The sequence below is a fragment of the Paramormyrops kingsleyae genome, chromosome 12 (assembly GCF_048594095.1).
Source record: "Paramormyrops kingsleyae isolate MSU_618 chromosome 12, PKINGS_0.4, whole genome shotgun sequence".
NCBI lineage: Eukaryota > Metazoa > Chordata > Actinopteri > Osteoglossiformes > Mormyridae > Paramormyrops > Paramormyrops kingsleyae.
Genome location: NC_132808.1, coordinates 844,986 through 861,798, shown reverse-complemented (window position 1 = coordinate 861,798; position 16,813 = coordinate 844,986). Strand labels below are relative to the sequence as shown.

Here is a 16,813-nt window from a genome sequence, read left to right as displayed (position 1 = left end):
CACTGCTGGCGTCTGTCTTGGCTGCCGCTTCTCCCTGCGTCTAAATTCGTCTTTTGTTTATTTATCTAGAAAATCGTGATTGTCAGTTTTTCTTTTTGTCTGAATACTCTCCGCGGATCCACTGTTCTGGCTGCTACGATCAATTCAAAGAAACCTCCATTCATTCCTCTGGCTTGTCCCGCATGATTGCACGTCGTCGTTGATGCCTCTTCTCTGGACTATCTCCACTGGACTTATTTTTTAAATACGCTAGACTGGCTACTCCTGGAGTCTGCCTTGCATCTCTGGATTTCTCCCCTGGACTATTTCTTCCTCTGTTCATGTGCCTACATGCCCTGACCTCCTGCGCGGCGCACTGTCTGTGGACTGCACCCCCTCCTAACCCTCGTCCTGAGGAGAAGTCTCCACTTCTCCAACTGGAGCTCGGTGGGCAACTTTGCAGTTCGGTGAGTGAGGCTTTCTTTCTCGTCGTTGCGATTCTGGTTTTCGTCTGGAACAGTCTACCGTGTTCAGCGTCGCACGCTGTCGGCTTCTCTGGTAATTGGCTCCGACATCAGGGGCAGATCAGCACTAACTGAACTGAGTGTACTTGCCTAAGCTTCTCCTACTATTCAGTACCACTTGAAATGCTGCTACTGGACTCCTCCAGTCGCAAATATTCGCAGCCTGCATCGAGTACTTAATTTCCCTGCCAACTGCACTTCTCCGAGCTGCTCCACGATTTTACAAGTACTCCGCCGCAGACCTCAAATGTCTTAATAGCAACCACCGAATCCCTAGAGAAGCTGCCTCCGCTGCTTGCCAAGCAGGCATTTTACGCCGGCGTCGTTATATTCATCATAGCTCGAGGCACTATAGGCCTTTTCACTGCTATGACAATACCAACATCTGCACGTTCTGGACAACTCACCATCGACCAACTACCTGTACCCAGCATGCTGTTAATTTTAACCATCTCTGTACTCTACCCCAGACTTCACTCAAACCACAACTTGTAAACTGTGCACTTTTGAATGTTTGCTCCGTTTCCACTATAGTCATTTCTACTCCATAAACTAATAATAGATAACAATGTTGACTTCTTCTTTCTCTCTGAGACCTGGGGCCTGTTTCACGAAGCAGGATTACTTAATTAGCCAGATAACTGACAGATTTAAGGTAGTCTGGGCTAAATAGACCTTATTTTCATCAACTTACATTTAGCCCAAACTACCTTAAATCTGGCAAGTTATCTGGCTAAGCAAGTAATTCTGCTTTATGAAACAGGCCCCTGGTAGCTACCAGGCGATTTCTATGCTCTCAATCTACTCTCCCTAATTTTAGCTACATCTGTAAACCTCGTCCTACGGGACTTGGTGGGGGTCTTGCTGTAATTTATAAGAACAATCTCAGAATCACGGAAGTTAATCTTATCATGGTTATATCGTTTGAATATCTTGCGTTTAGATTACCCAGTTCTGTTATGGTATTGGTGATTTACTGTCCACCAAAATGTAGCTCCATATTTCTCTCTGAACTGTCTGAACTCCTTATCATATCTCTCTCTTTCTCCTCATGTCTAATTTTGTGGTGATGTCAATATTCATGTTGATCAACCTGATTGCAAGACCTCAGGTCATTTCCTTTCACTCCTTGACTGCCACCACATTACACAGCATGTGTCTTTCCCTACCCACTGTAAAGGCCACACACTTGACACGCTGTGCTCCTCTGGTTTGTCTATTTCCAACCTTCGCTCCTCTGTTTTCCCTCTCTCTGATCACAAGACCATCTGGTTTTCTTTCCCCTGCTATTTACTTGTCAGCTTCATAAATAACAAATTTATTTTTGTATAGAGCATTATCACAACATTATATCATCTCAAAGCGCTTTACAGCATCCCCACCCAAAGCCCCCAGTGAGTAAGCCATACAGTAGGCGACAGTGGCAAGGAAAAACTCCCGAGAAGGAAGAAACCTTGTGAGGGACCAGACTCAAAGGGGGAGCCCATCCTCCAGGGGCCAGCAGGGAGAGTCAAATACAGTAAAATTTGAGACACAAATGATGAGCATGGGGGAGATGACAAGCCGGTACCAACGCTCCCTCCAATCGGCAGGCAGCCAGAAGGCAGGGAGCGGGTCATACATGGAAGATGACACAGGCAGAACGGCGAGCTGGATGCACGGACGTCATTGGTAGTGGCGACGTCACATGTTTCAGGGTATGCTGGACATCTTGATTGAAGTCTCCAGTAGGGGAAATAAAATATGCAATTAGTCAAAGTAAGGGAGACTATAGGCAGTGCTAAAAGTTAGATGAGTGCAATATGAAGTGCAATGTGCAAGTTCCGGCAGATATGGCTATGGCAGCATAAGTAGGAGGGAGAGGCAGGTGGGAATGCAGGCATGGGGAGTCCCTGAAATGTCAGCAGTCCAATCCCACAAGCGATTAAGAAGCTAGAGTGACAGCACTATCAATTCAGTTTAGCCAATGGCACCGATCCCCACCCAGCTCTACACCTCACACTACAGGTCTAACTGGGAGTGAGGAGTTAGCTAGAGCTAGAACTAGTGTCCCTATAAGCTAAACTATACAGGTGTGTTTTTAGCCTAGACTTGAATATTGAGAGTGAGCCTGAAACCCGCACATCCGGTGGAAGACCATTCCACAGCTGAAGAGATATATAGGAGAAAGCTCTGCAGCCTGCCGTAGCTCTTTCTACCCTAGGTACTAACAGATATCCCGCGCCTTGAGAACGAAGCAAGCGCGGAGGGTTGTATGAGGTCAGCAGATCACCAAGGTATTCTGGTGCAAGGCCATTCAGTGCTTTATAGGTTAATAGCAGTGATTAATTCGTCGGGGTTTGGAAAATTATCAGAAAACTACAACAACCGGAATACCGCATACAAAGCACACAAAGCACTGTGGGGAACAGAGCATCATGGGAAACAGTGTACAGTATGTCATTTCATAACACAAACTCTGTTGACTCATCTGTCCTGTTTCAAGTTATTTCTACAGCTCTATCAACGAAATGTATCCCTTCCTCCCCTGATGATCTTGTCTCCAATTTAAATACAATCCTATCAGACTCATTAGACCTTGTTGCCCCCTTGAACACCAAACTGGTCTCCTTTGCTAACCCTGCCCCATGGTATTCTCCTGAGCTGTGTTGCATGGAACAGAACTTGAGTGACTACTCAAGAAAACTCACCTTTCTGTCCAAGCTGAAGCATACAAAGAACATATGGCCTGTTACAAGGATGCCTTACAAAATGCTAAATCTGTTTACTATTCTAGTGTCATAAACAATAATAATAAGAACCCACACATCCTGTTCTCTACTGTCAGAAAATTATTCAAGCCCCCAGGCCATAACATTTCTTCCACTACGGAAAGCTGCAATGCCTTCCTTCAGTTTTTTGATTCCAAAATTTCTGCTATTTTTGCTTCTCTGGACAGAAACCACTCAGATGCTAATCCAGTCTTCTTTTCTCCTTGCAGTGTTCCAGCTCCAACTAGCTCTCTGACTAACTTTTCGTCTGTCAATGTGTCTGAGGTCCATGACATAATCTCTGCTGCTAATTCTGCCACTTGCTCACTAGACCCTCTTCCTACACCTCTAACTAAGAAATGTCTCTCGGTGCTTGTTCCCTTCCTGAGCACCCTGTTCAATTTATCCCTAGCCCACAGTCAAGTTCCCACCACTTTCAAAGTAGCAGCCGTCACCCCCGTCCTTAAAAAGCCCAGCCTTGACCTATCTAACCTTGCTATCGCCCAATCTCTAATCTTCTCTTTGAACCACTTCAGTCTGTTTTTTGCCAATTCCACAGCACAGAAACCGCTTTAGTTAAAGTTTTAAATGATCTGTTAGTTGCAACTGATACTGGTGCCATACACCTCCTTCTTTTGCTCGATTTAAGCGCAGCCTTTGATATAGTCTCACATGCCATTCTTATCCAGAGACTCCACAATCTAGGAGTTTGTGGGGCAGCGCTTAACTGGTTTATTTCCTATCTCACAGACAGAAAACATTTTATTACCCTATCCGGTCAGACATCAGACATATCAGCTGTCACAAGTGGCATACCCCAGGGCTCTGTCCTGGGGTCACTGCTCTTCATCATTTACATTCACCCTCTAGGCCAGACCATTCGCTGCTTTAATCTAAATTTTCATCTTTACGCCGACGACACCCAGATCTATGTTAGCTCCAGATCCATAAACACGCTCCCACTTGCACATATAGAAACCTGCCTACCTGAAATTAAATTATGGATGAGCCAAAATTTTTTAAAACTTAATAGCGATAAGACTGAACTAATTGTCTTTGGTACAAAATCCACACTTTGCAAAATTAGCCCGATAACCCTCAAATTGGACCACACTACCATCTCTCCATCTCCTCTGGTCTGAAATCTTGGTGTCACCTTTGACCCAACCCTCTCATTTGACGCACAGCTATGTGGCATAGTAAAAACAGCTTACTTTCACCTTCGTAACTTTGCCCGTATCAGGCCATACCTTTCAAATTCTGCTGCCGAGTCCCAAATTCATACCTTTATCTCTAGCCGTCTTGACTACTGTAACTCACTACTCGCTGGTATCTCTGCTAAATCTCTTCATAAACTTCAGATAGTTCAGAACTCTGCTGCCCGCCTCCTTACTCACACTCGTTCCTATCAACACATCACACCCGTTCTGCAGAGCCTGCACTGGCTCCCCATAAAAGAGCACATTTACTTCAAAATGCTGTTTCTGACATTTAAAGCTCTTAATAATCAAGGTCCATCATATCTTACTGATTTGTTTCTACCCTACCAGCCTCCCCGCAGTCTTAGATCTTCTTCTACTGGCTCTCCCCTCATCCCCCCTTCAAAATTACATAGCTATGGTGACCGTGCATTCTGCCGTTTAGCTCCCCGCCTTTGGAACGCACTACCTACTGCCATCCGTTTGTTGACCACTGTTTCAGATTTTAAAACCAAGCTAAAAACCTTTCTTTTTGCTAAGGCATTTAACCTTCCATATGTATAATGTGTAATCTGTTTTCTGTGTACTTTCTCTGTAAGGCGTCTTTGAATTCTAGTAAAAGCGCTATATAAATAAAATGTATTATTATTATTATCTGTGGAACTGGGTTAAACGAAGCCCAAAACCATCTGCCTTTGTAAGGGAAAAATTTGGGCTCGGCTTTGTATTACCACATGACACACAATGGAACTCTGTGTTTCTTGCTATGTAGCGATTGTCACTCAGATTGTAGAAGAGGCGAGTCCAAGCAACTAGAAGAGGTGGGACCAACCAGTCAGATGTCTTGGACACACCTCCCCTACAGTCTGATTGGTTATCTTTCTGAACCATCCATCCATCCATTTTCTCCCGCTTATCCAAGGTCAGGTCGCGGGGGCAGCAGTCTCCGCAGGGAGACCCAGACTTCCCTCTCCCCGGCCACTTCATCCAGCTCCTCTGGGGGAATCCTGAGGCGTTCCCAGGCCAGCCGAGAGACATAGTCCCTCCAGCGTGTCCTGGGTCTTCCCCGGGGTCTCCCCCGAGTGGGACATGCCCGGAACACCTCACCAGGGAGGCGTCCAGGAGGCATCCTAATCAGATGCCTGAGCCACCTCATCTGGCTCCTCTGCATGCGGAAGAGCAGCGGCTCTACTCTGAGTCCCTCCCGAATGACCGAGCTCCTCACGCTATCTCTAAGGGAGAGCCCAGCCACCCTGCGGAGAAAACTCATTTCGACCACTTGTACTTGCGATCTCGTTCTTTCGGTCACTATCCACAGCTCGTGGTCATAGGTGAGGGTAGGAACGTAGATCTACTGGTAAATCGAGAGCTTTGCCTTTTGGCTCAGCTCCTTCTTCACCATGACAGACTGATGAAGCGCCCGCATCACTGCGGACGCCGCACCGATCCGCCTGTCGATCTCCCGTTCCATCGTCCCCCCACTCGTGAACAAGACCCCGAGGTACTTAAACTCCTCCACTTTGGGGAGGACCCTATCCCCGACCCGGAGAGAGCATTCCACCCTTTTCCGGCTGAGGACCATGGTCTTGGATTTGGAGGTGCTGATTCTCATCCCAGCCGCTTCACACTCGGCTGCGAACTGTCCCAGTGAGAGCTGAAGGTCACGGTCCGATGAGGCCAACAGAACCACATCATCTGCAAAAAGCAGAGACCTAATCCTGAGGTCACCAAACCGGACACCCTCGATGCCCTGGCTGCGCCTAGAAATTCTGTCCATAAAAACTATGAACAGAATCGGTGACAAAGGGCAGTCCAACCCTCACCGGAAACAAGTCCGACTTATTGCCGCCCATGCGGACCAAGCTCTGGCACCGGTCATACAGGGACCGAACAGCCCTTAAAAGGAAGCCTGGTACCCCATACTCCCGGAGCACCCCCCACAGGACTCCCCGAGGGACACGTCGAATACCTTCTCCAAGTCTACAAAACACATGTAGACTGGTTGGGCAAACTCCCATGAACCCTCCAGAACCCTGCGGAGAGTGTAGAGCTGGTCCACTGTTCCACGGCTGGGGCGAAAACCACACTGCTCCTCCTGAATCCGAGGTTCGACAATCCGGTGGACCCTCCTCTCTAGAACCCCCTAATAGACCTTACCAGGGAGGCTAAGGAGTGTGATCCCGCTATAGTTGGAACACACCCTCGGGTCCTCCTTCTTGAAGAAGGGGACCACCACCCTGGTCTGCCAATCCAGAGGCACTGCCCCCGATGTCCACGCGCTGCTGCAGATGCGTGTCAAGCAGGACAGCCCCACAGCATCCAGAGCTTTAAGGAACTCCGGCGGATCTCATCCATCCCTGGGGCCCAGCCACTGAGGAGCTTTTTAACCACCTCAGCGATCTCCGCCCATGAAATAGGGGAGTCCAGTGGCGTAGCGCAAACTGCGTTGGCCCACCCGCAAGAGTGGAGGTGGGGCCCTTCACCGCATAATTAGATGGGGGATTCACCTTTTCATTCAAAATCGTGAATTAGTACTGTGGAATTTAATAGTATGTAATTATTTCGTATTTAGGCGCGGTCAATGTTTGGCGAGTAACACAACCATTTCCGAGGAACCGTTCCCATTTTAGAACGTTTTAAATAATAATCTTTCGAAAAACATCTGCCATTTTTGTCTCGGGGATAGGGTCCTTCTGGTTTACATGGTCCCATGTTAAGTATGGCCCTCTTCACACTGGCATCGGTTAAATCAACGGGAAAGTTTGCTCTGTCTGTTGGATACCGTGTACTTCTTGCTGTCGCCTCCTCTGTAATATTTTCAGTGCTGTGACAGTCATCGTCTGGACCGTGAGATCTGCTTTTAGCATCTGAGTCCGTGTCTGGCGTATCATTCACCACAGCCGCGCCCGCGCCCACCTTAGAAGCAGTAATGTCCGTGATGACACTACTAGCAAACTCCTGAGTAACGTTACCCGTGCTCGCTCTTGCAGCTCCTTCCCGCTGATTTGGAAGAAATATGGATGAAATTTTCGGTAGTTTTGCATTGAATTGCTCTTTTCGGTGTTGGTTAGTCCGTTTTTGAGCTCCGCTGACATATTTTCTTTTACTCATTTTGCGCTCATAAGCTTCACTCTCTAAACAGTTGCGGAAATTCTTAATCGTGATTGGATAACAAGGACAACGGATATTCATAATCGCCAAACACGGTAGGCTGCAATTACTACCAAAATAAAAGTCCTATACATTCACGTTATAAAAACGCTTTAATTATTTATTCGAGTCAATTTTTTAGGGGCCCCCCACAACGCGGGGCCCCCCCGCAGTGCGTGCCCTGCGGGCCCGTCCGCTACGCCACTGGGGGAGTCCACACCCAAGTCCCCATACTCTGCTTCCACATTGGAAAGCGTCACTTTTCATTCTGTTCTCAGAACATTTTTGTGTAAGCAAAACTCCTACAAGCTTAGTGTGGTGCTGGATTCTTCTCATGGGTCATACATGTCCAAAGTGTCAAAATATTAAAAGTTTGTTGAAATGAAAATAACCCCAAATATATGTTTCCCCTTTAAATAGGAGGGGAAAACACAGAGATGTCAGGTTGCCAGGTTGTGTGAATATTCTTGTTCTTACTCCAGAGCGACTGGTGGTGACGGGTGCAGATGAGCCTGTCTATGCACATGCTGGAGAGGATGTGACTCTCAGCTGCTCTGTGGACACCCATGTTAATATGACAGAACTTCAGGTGGAATGGAGAAAGACAGACGATGGGGGCATCTTGGTGCTTCTGTATGATGATGGAGAGAACAGACCAGAGTCACAGGATGGGAGATACTCTGGAAGAGCTGAATTCTTCACTGAGAAAATTCCTAAAGGAAACTTCTCAATGAAACTGAGGAAAGTCAGGACTGAAGACAAAGGAGAGTTCAGGTGTGAAGTCCACTCAGATACTGATTCTGCCAATACAACTGCTAGGATAGCAGCACTGGGTGAGTCACTAGAAGGACTGGTTTTAACAGGAATCTCAACATAGTTTTGGGTGATTAAATCACATTTTCAAGTCTCAGTTGTTCTGCAGCAGACTGACCAAAACTATGTTGCACATACCATAGGGTTTAATCTGCTCAGTGTAACAGCAGAAATAGTGAAATTTAGTTCAGTTTTAAAGACACAAAATGCATTAAATGAATGAATTAATATTTATTTCAGGCTTCAGCTTTAGTGCAGTTTTCAGCTCTATCATAACAAGTATTTTATTAGAGTGGTGCAGTGTAATGTGTAATTATGGTTTTATTATTAACATTCACTGAGGAGCTACAGAGACCATGAGAGTGTGACTGAGAGAAAATGCAGTAATTTTTATTAACTGTACATTACATCATGTGACTGGGAAATACAGTTAAAAAGCCCTTTGCAACACGTTGTGTAAATATATCCAAATCATATATGGGAATATGAAAAATCTTATACAGTGGTACCTCAGAACTCGAAATCAATCCATTCAAAACTCCGGATCGAATCCAAAAAAGTTCGAGTTCTGATCGACTTCTCCCCATAAGAAATAATGGAAAACCAATTAATTGGTTCCCGGCCCCAAAAAAATGACTCATTTCCCTGCGCGTACAAGTTCTTAGGTCGGCGTTAACGGTTCGACTTCTGAGATTCAGATCGAATTATAGGTGATTTTTTTTCGAACTGGTTGGTTCGACTTTTAAGAAATTTGAGTTTTAATGAGTTTGAGAACTGAGGTACCACCGTATATTAAATCTATGTGTTTTCAGACTAGAGACAATTAGGACTTACACACTTATAGACAAAGATTTGTTCATAAATTTCTGCTCCACTTTGTGAGACTAAATGGTGTGGACGTGTTGATTATGCTGCAGCATGACAAACTGCCTATTTTAGAAAATGACTAATGAAATGTAATTCTGAATATTTTAGGTTATTCCTCCTTGCATTGGCTGATTCTGGGGCTGTGCATCGCTGTCACACCTGTAGTCCTACTTACTGGTGCTTTATCTGTCAGGCATTTAACAAGGGGAGGTAAGTGTAGCATCTGCTCTGTCATTTCTAGTAATTTTAATTTCTTATGTTCTTAATGACATCAGTGGATCCATGTTTGCAGCCACTTATCCTGTAAAGGGCATCTCAGCAGACATGGGGCATCAGGCAGGACTGTATCTACACAGGGTGCCTGTCCATTGCAGGGCTTAACTGTGATGTAATTAACACACTTTGATCCTGTGTCTAGTAACAAACACATATGTGTGAATATGAGTAATTTCAGAAAGTTTTATTACTATAAACCCCTGCATACCAAAACAATGAACCAAAGCTGATGTCCTCACTGAAATTATACTAAAATAAAGCAGAAGCTGCATCTGGTGAGACTGACAGTCTGTCCTGGGTGTCTGCAGGTGAGCATGCAGCAGAATGACCATCTGAGGATGGCTGTAGAACATTAAACTTTGTATGAAAATAATTTTAAACAGCATGTAGTTAAATTTCGTTCTACTTTCTGTCCATAGATGAAAGCAGACAAACTCTGTTGAGTCACTGTTCACATGTTACAGTTCCACAGATCATGGTTTCCACAACCTTCATCCTGTGGGGTGTAACTGAAGGTGAGCCCATTGAATATGGTTTAAAGAAGCTTTACAAAGAGACAGATTTTATTGTTTTTGTTGTGCAGGCAGTAAGAAATAAATAGTAGCAGCATAAACAGCAACCTGCTGGGGATTAATTATATAAATTAGAGACTGTAATTTGAGGCTGATACTTAGTATTTGTAATCTATACTGTGGTCATTCACTTTTAAGGTGAATAAGTATCCTTCTTAAATTAACTCATAGTTATTTATAGTTTGATATGTATTTCCTAAAAGATTATTTTATTGACACTGTGAGACTGTGTACACAGCAAATGTGCCAGTGTTAAATTAACACTGCATGGTGTCTATATGTGTCCACACCATTCAGTGTTACCTTTAACACTTTACAGTGTTAATGTTTATTAACTCTTATAGTGGCAAGAGCAAGGCAAGAGAACAAAAGCCACCAAAATGGTTCTTGCATGCCAGCCAGGGATCAGGCGGGATGGTTTATCTTAATATTGAATGAGTAAAGTGATTTGATTTGTTCTTCTATCACAAGTTGTGGTCTAAAGGCAATGAGGCCACCCCCCATTATATCTGCTTTAGCAGAAACACACTCTTTCAGTCATTAAGATAGCGATCACCTTTTTTCAGCCCTACTAAATAATTATATTATGCAGTCTAACACAGTCTAGCTTCATAATCTGTGTTTGGTTATTGGTTTCATACATTTCACACATCATACTACAAGTGATTTTCAGTTGAGCTTGACTGGTTCTTTTTTATCCTGAATGAAGAAACCTTATTCATGCTTAAACAAATACATTTATAATGAGCGTTTTTCAACGTTCTTCAGGTTATATAAGCACAGTTCTTCGGTTACCAAGAGCTGAACAAATAAAACTTACATAAAAGGAGAAAAGGCTATGTTGGTCTGAGTCTTTCTTATTATGGTGGGTAAGTAAAACACAGCAGCTGAATGCCCAAATGAGTGTACATTAAAATAGGGCAGATATGGGCCACCCATTTTGTACTTGTGTGCCACCCATATGGGCTTGCAATTTGGGAAAAGGTGGAGACACATTGTCCTAACACTCTAGGTTGTAAATTGAACACTATAAGAGTTAATAAACATTAACACTGTAAAAACAACACTCACTGCACGCTGTAAAGTCTTAAAGGTAAAACTGAATGGTGTGGACACATATAGACACCATGCAGTGTTGATTTAACAATGGCACATTTGCTGTGTAGGATCATTTTGTTCACTCAAAATTAGCATCTGCTTTTTTGGATTACCTGCAAGTACAGTCTAATAAAGATATATTTTTTCAGCAGCAAAGGCAGCGCCCCCTGGTGACTAGAATTTTAGATGTTAGCTGACAGTAATGAAGTGACAGGTAACAAGAAATCCAATGTAAAGTTCAGCAGAGTAGAAGGAAGGAAGTTATAAGAAGCTAAGAACTTTAAACAGGAAAAACAGGGATCAGTGCTGCATTCAGAACTGAGGAACAATTCTATGGCTGCCCACTTAAATCCTGTAAGAGATCCTTATCAATGATGCCCCGAGGGCGAGTGGCTCAGTGGGTTGGCATGTTTTGCTTGCATTTGGTGGGTCGCTGGTTCAAATCTCAGACTTGACAGAGCAAGGACCTTAACCCCTAATTACTCCAGGTATTTTCTGACCCTGCTTGCCTCTGCTAAATAAATAAAACTTACTGTTAACTGTTTCCCAGGATCCACAGAAGAGGCTGTTACTTGTACTGCCATCAGTCTGCTGTATATCCTGCTGTTGTTTTATATGGCTCCGTATCAGAAATCATTCACAGGTATGTTTACATATTTCCATGTTTCCTATCCTGTTTCCTACACTTCATATTAAAGGGGGTTGTCACTGTTTGGGAAAAAAACTGTAGATAAAGACAGGGATCATTGTCAGCATTGTGTCGGAGTGGTTTGGAGAGGAGCAGCCAAGAGCTTCCAAAGGAACATATGTAAAGAACCAAAGAGCAGTGAAGAACCCTAGTATCATACAGGAGATGAAAACCCTCAGGTCCCAATACAAACAGGCAAAACAGCTCATGATCAGATATGATGAATCTTAGTTTAATTGGTCCTTAAGGAATGAATGGGTATTAATGGTCTGACATTGTTAAATAATTTTCCTATAATTAGGGATAGCTGGCATGATGTATGATGGGTTGAATTTAACATATAATTATAAATCCCATTTTTATTTTATAAAAAAAATTACTTGTTTTCATTATGCAGTTACATTTTGGAAAGTTATCCTCAACATTCTGAAAGCTGCATTTCCCATCATTATGGTTGGTGTCCTTACAGGTAAGTTTAAGTGTAATTAACAGATATGAAACATTAAAGCAAAACAGGATAACGCCACAGCTTCTGGTGAAATATTAAACACACTGTGGTGCATTTTTGAAGATGCCAAACATACTTCAGTGTTTCAGAAGAAACTGCTTATTTTTCACCTTGTCACTGACAGCACCTCATGTTGGAAAATTCCTTTAAATCTGAGCTTATTCCCCCATGCAGTAACCCAGTTAAGAGGGACAGTCCTTAGCATGGTGGGTAAGACAAGAACCTGTAATCTGAAGTTTCCCAGCCCAAGTCCTGGGAGAAGCTTGGCTTGTTTACCTTTAGACAGCTGCTTAACCTGAACTGCTCCAATGCCCGGCTGTCAGAAAGGGGGTGGATTTATATAGCTAAGAAATGGGGATTATTTAAAATTAGTTCTGCATGATTATTGGAAAAAACATGTTTGATATTTTTGTAATGAATGTTACAGTATTTATTAAACAAAAAAGAAGCTGAAAATAAGCTAAATCCTTATGTCATATAAGTCGGTGGTGTTGCCATGAATTATAATGATAAATAACGCATTTTTAGTTACATTTATACATATAATTACATTTATATAGCGCATTTCATATTCCCAAGGTCGCTTTACACAAAAAAAATAAGAAAGAGAGATCAGTAATCAGTAAAGGAGGGAGAGATAGAAGAGAAATGTTCAAGGAAAAGAAATGTCTTTAATTCAGATTTGAATGGTGGAAAGTCTGGTGTGTGGAACAGTGAGGAGATTATTAGAGGATCTGAGAGAGCGAGAGGGTGAGCAGGGAGTCAGTAGTTCACTGAGGTAGTGAGGAGTGAGGTTATGCTGAGCTTTATAAGTGAGAAGCAATATTTTGAATTTGATGTGAGACTGAAGCGGTAACCAGTGTAGCTGAGAGAGGATGGCTGTGATGTGAGCAGAGCATTTGGTGTGAGTGAGAACTCAAGCTGCTGAGTTCTGAATATACTGAAGCTTTTGTATAGATTCTGCAGGGAGACCAATGAAAAGGGGGCTGCAGTAATCAGTACATGACATAATAAAAGCATGAACCAGAGTTTGGGCATCAGTACTGGACAGAAATGGGCGCAGACAAGCAATGGAGGTGAAAGAATGCAGTTTTGGAGAGGAAATTTATATGAAGATCAAAGTTAACTGTGGAATCAAATAGTACAGCAAGATTTCTGATAACTGTAGCAGGTTTTACAGGGACACCATCAAAACAAACAGAGAAACTGGAGGATTTAGATACTAATGATTTTGGACAGACCAGTAAGACTTCAGTTTTGTCTGCGTTAAGTTTAAGTTATCCTACATCCTAAGCTTTAAATCTGCATTGCAATCAGTATTGGGAGGGAATTCAATGAAGGAGTGTGTACTGAGATATAACTGAATATCATCAGCATAGCAATGAAAATTAAGGCCATATCTGCAAATGATCTGACCAAAGGGGAGGATGTAGATTAGGGATCAGGGACTGGAATGGCTGGTATAGTGTGTTACCATTGAGAAAGGCATGTATCTGTGTGGCTACAACTATTTCCTTCAGTTTAGCCAGAAAAGGAAGACTTGAGGTTTATAGCTTGAGAGAGATAACTGTCAAACTCAGGTTTCTTGAGGATAGGAGTAACTGCAGCAGCTTTGAGAGAAGAAGAGACAGAGCTGGAAGGGAGACGTGTTTATCAGTGATGCAACTGGAGAACTGATTATAGAAGAACATGCTTTAACCCTCAATGGGTCCTTGTCAGAAAGTTACGTTCCAGGTCCTTGGGGTTCAAGTTGCACCCCTATCCATTGGCATATATAATTCAATGGTACCAAGCTCAAATTCAATTAACTAAAGTTAAGATACATTTATTAGTTAACTGCATGATGCTTGCACAGCTTACGCAGTGAGATAGTGCAGTTAAAGGGGTTGCGGCAGTGGGGGGGGGGGCAGCAGAGGGGACTGGTCATATAATGCACATTCCGACTGTATCCTCTTGCAGAATGTGTCGAAGAGCTTCAGCTGTGGAATACCTAGCCATGGTGTTATATCTTTTCTAACAGTTGAAATGTAAACAAAACAAGATGGCTGACTTTTTTTAATATCCGAAAATGTTCTAGAATATAATAACATAAAAAATTATAGTAGCAATTATCACTAATTAACTGAATTTGTCGATCATATCAATGTCATAAATTAACCCTAAAAAGGGTTATGTAATAGCAACTGGACTTTGTTTTTCATAGAAGACGTTTTGCACTCCATCCAGAGTGCTTTCTCAATTCTGACTGACTGGCATAGCAGGTTGATGAACCCTCTGGAATCCTCAAGTTGTTAGCACTAGATGGTCACCTGTGGGTTTTTGTCGTTCCTCCTGGCTTTCATGTGTTTCACTGATACCACCTGAGGCCGAGCGTGAACGACTTTGGAAGCGTCTTGGCAAAGTTGAAAGAACTGCATTGTAGGTGGACCGGGAGGACAACTGCTTCAAATGAACGACCGTCGTTGAACAGAGGAGGTGGCCTAAGACGTCTATCACCTACCTACAATGCAGTTCTTTCAACTTTGCCCAGACGCTTCCACAGTCGTTCACGCTCAGCCTCAGGTGGTATCAGTGAAACACATGAAAGCCAGGGGGAACAACAACAACCCACAGGTGACCATCTAGTGCTAACAACTTGAGGATTCTACAGGGTTCATCAACCTGCTATGCCAACCAGTCAGTCAGAATTGAGAAAGCACTCTGGATGGAGTGCAACACTTCTTCTATGAAAAACAAAGTCCAGTTGCTATTGCATAACCCTTTTTTAGGATAACCATGACCTGGATAACTGAGAATCTCCACAGACATCTGTCATAAATTAAGTTTTTTTTGGGGTGCATTTTGCACCCCCGAAGAAAGTATGCCAGCGATAATTGACGTCAACACTTTTTCTATCATTTTCTGCATGACCGTATGTAAAACTGGTGCACTTACAATGTCCTAGAGGATAACTGCTGTAATTTTAATAACAACATGGTAGTAGCCATAGAAATGGGCAGGGGGTGCAGAACGCACCCCAAGGAACCATTGAGGGTTAAGGTGTAGGGGCTGTAGTCAGTGATTACCATAAAAGTGGATGTATCAAAAGTTATAACAGCTTAATGAAAATCATCAGTAAAGGTAGAATCAGTCGGGCCATAAATCCCAAAAGGACTGATACAGACCCCCTTCCGAAAGCCCGCCAAATGGATGGCCAGCCATTGGGCCAGGAGTCGAATTCCTGGTCATCCCTATTCATGAACTTTAGACCATAAAAATCTAGCACCTCAGAACAAAGGGGAGCAGAACAACCGCCAGCCGGCGCAGAGAATAACCGCCAGCCCGAAGGAGAACATCAGCCCGGGAGGAGAGAAGCCCACAAGAAGCCCTCCGATGAAGGCCCAGCTGAACAGAGAACAGCACCCAAGACAAAGCTTCACCAGGAGAGAGAATCTAAAGGGACTCCACTCCACTGCTCCAAACGCCGCGCCTTCCTGAGTGCCATCAGCTCAGCAGCTCTGCCATCAACTGCCAAGACCCTCCCCCCCCCCACACTAAGTTCCGGCCTCTGTGCGATCTTGCTACACGCTCTGAACCTCAAACTCGCCTGAAACATCGCGAGACTCTCTCTCATCGGCCGTGAGGGGAGCTTCGCTACCAATCGTTTACATTACCTGGTGATGCAGCTCGCTGGACGAGCCTTGTAACCCAGGTTACTAAGCGATACTGGTAATTAGTGAATCCCATTTAAGTCTCACATTAACAGACTCACAGGGATACAGCAATCGAGTTTGGAGGAGCCGACCATTCGGCATAACAATTGATTAATAATCAGCATTAAATAAGAATTAATTAAACTTTAATTAATTCAAACATATTGGTGGAGAATATTAAAATTTATTTGAGCTAATAATTCCTACATAGGGGCAATGATTTAATTGTCAGCACTCACGTAGATGTGCGTTGTATAAAAGTCACACATTTATTTCTAACACTACACTAACATACGACAGACATTACATGTAACATAAAACACATCACAGAATAAAGCAAAACATAATGAAATATGGAAATGCAGTGACCAGATTTAAATGAGTAACCTTAAAGGGGAAATACTCTTCTGCAAAGCAAGCACATGATTTTGAAAACACACCCTCAAAGTTATAAAACAGATTGACTATCACAAATTAGATTGTTAAAATGAATGGAAGTTGGATTACTTGGTTGCAGAGGTGATGAGCTGAGGAAGTGATGGCACCCAAGAAGGTACGGCGTCTGGAGCGGTTCTTTGTGTGCAGCCCCATTGGTTTTCTACCCTTGGTGAAGCTTTAAGGTGAAAGGCTTTCTCTTGGAGTTGGAGCTTTCTTCTGTGCAGCAGTCTTCAAGGCATGCTTTACGGGCAAGCTTCAC

At 43.4% G+C, this 16,813-nt stretch overlaps 1 protein-coding gene across 1 annotated transcript in view; it reads left to right on the top strand.

Moving 5' to 3' along the window:
* LOC111841231 (uncharacterized) overlaps positions 1 to 16,813 on the top strand; it is a 92,672-nt gene that overhangs the window by 4,848 nt on the left and 71,011 nt on the right. The window contains exons 3-7 of the mRNA XM_072718487.1: positions 8,085 to 8,435; positions 9,391 to 9,492; positions 10,023 to 10,073; positions 11,779 to 11,871; positions 12,314 to 12,385. Of these exons, the coding sequence (XP_072574588.1) occupies positions 8,085 to 8,435; positions 9,391 to 9,492; positions 10,023 to 10,073; positions 11,779 to 11,871; positions 12,314 to 12,385 (669 nt within the window). The remainder of the gene's footprint in view (positions 1 to 8,084; positions 8,436 to 9,390; positions 9,493 to 10,022; positions 10,074 to 11,778; positions 11,872 to 12,313; positions 12,386 to 16,813) is intronic.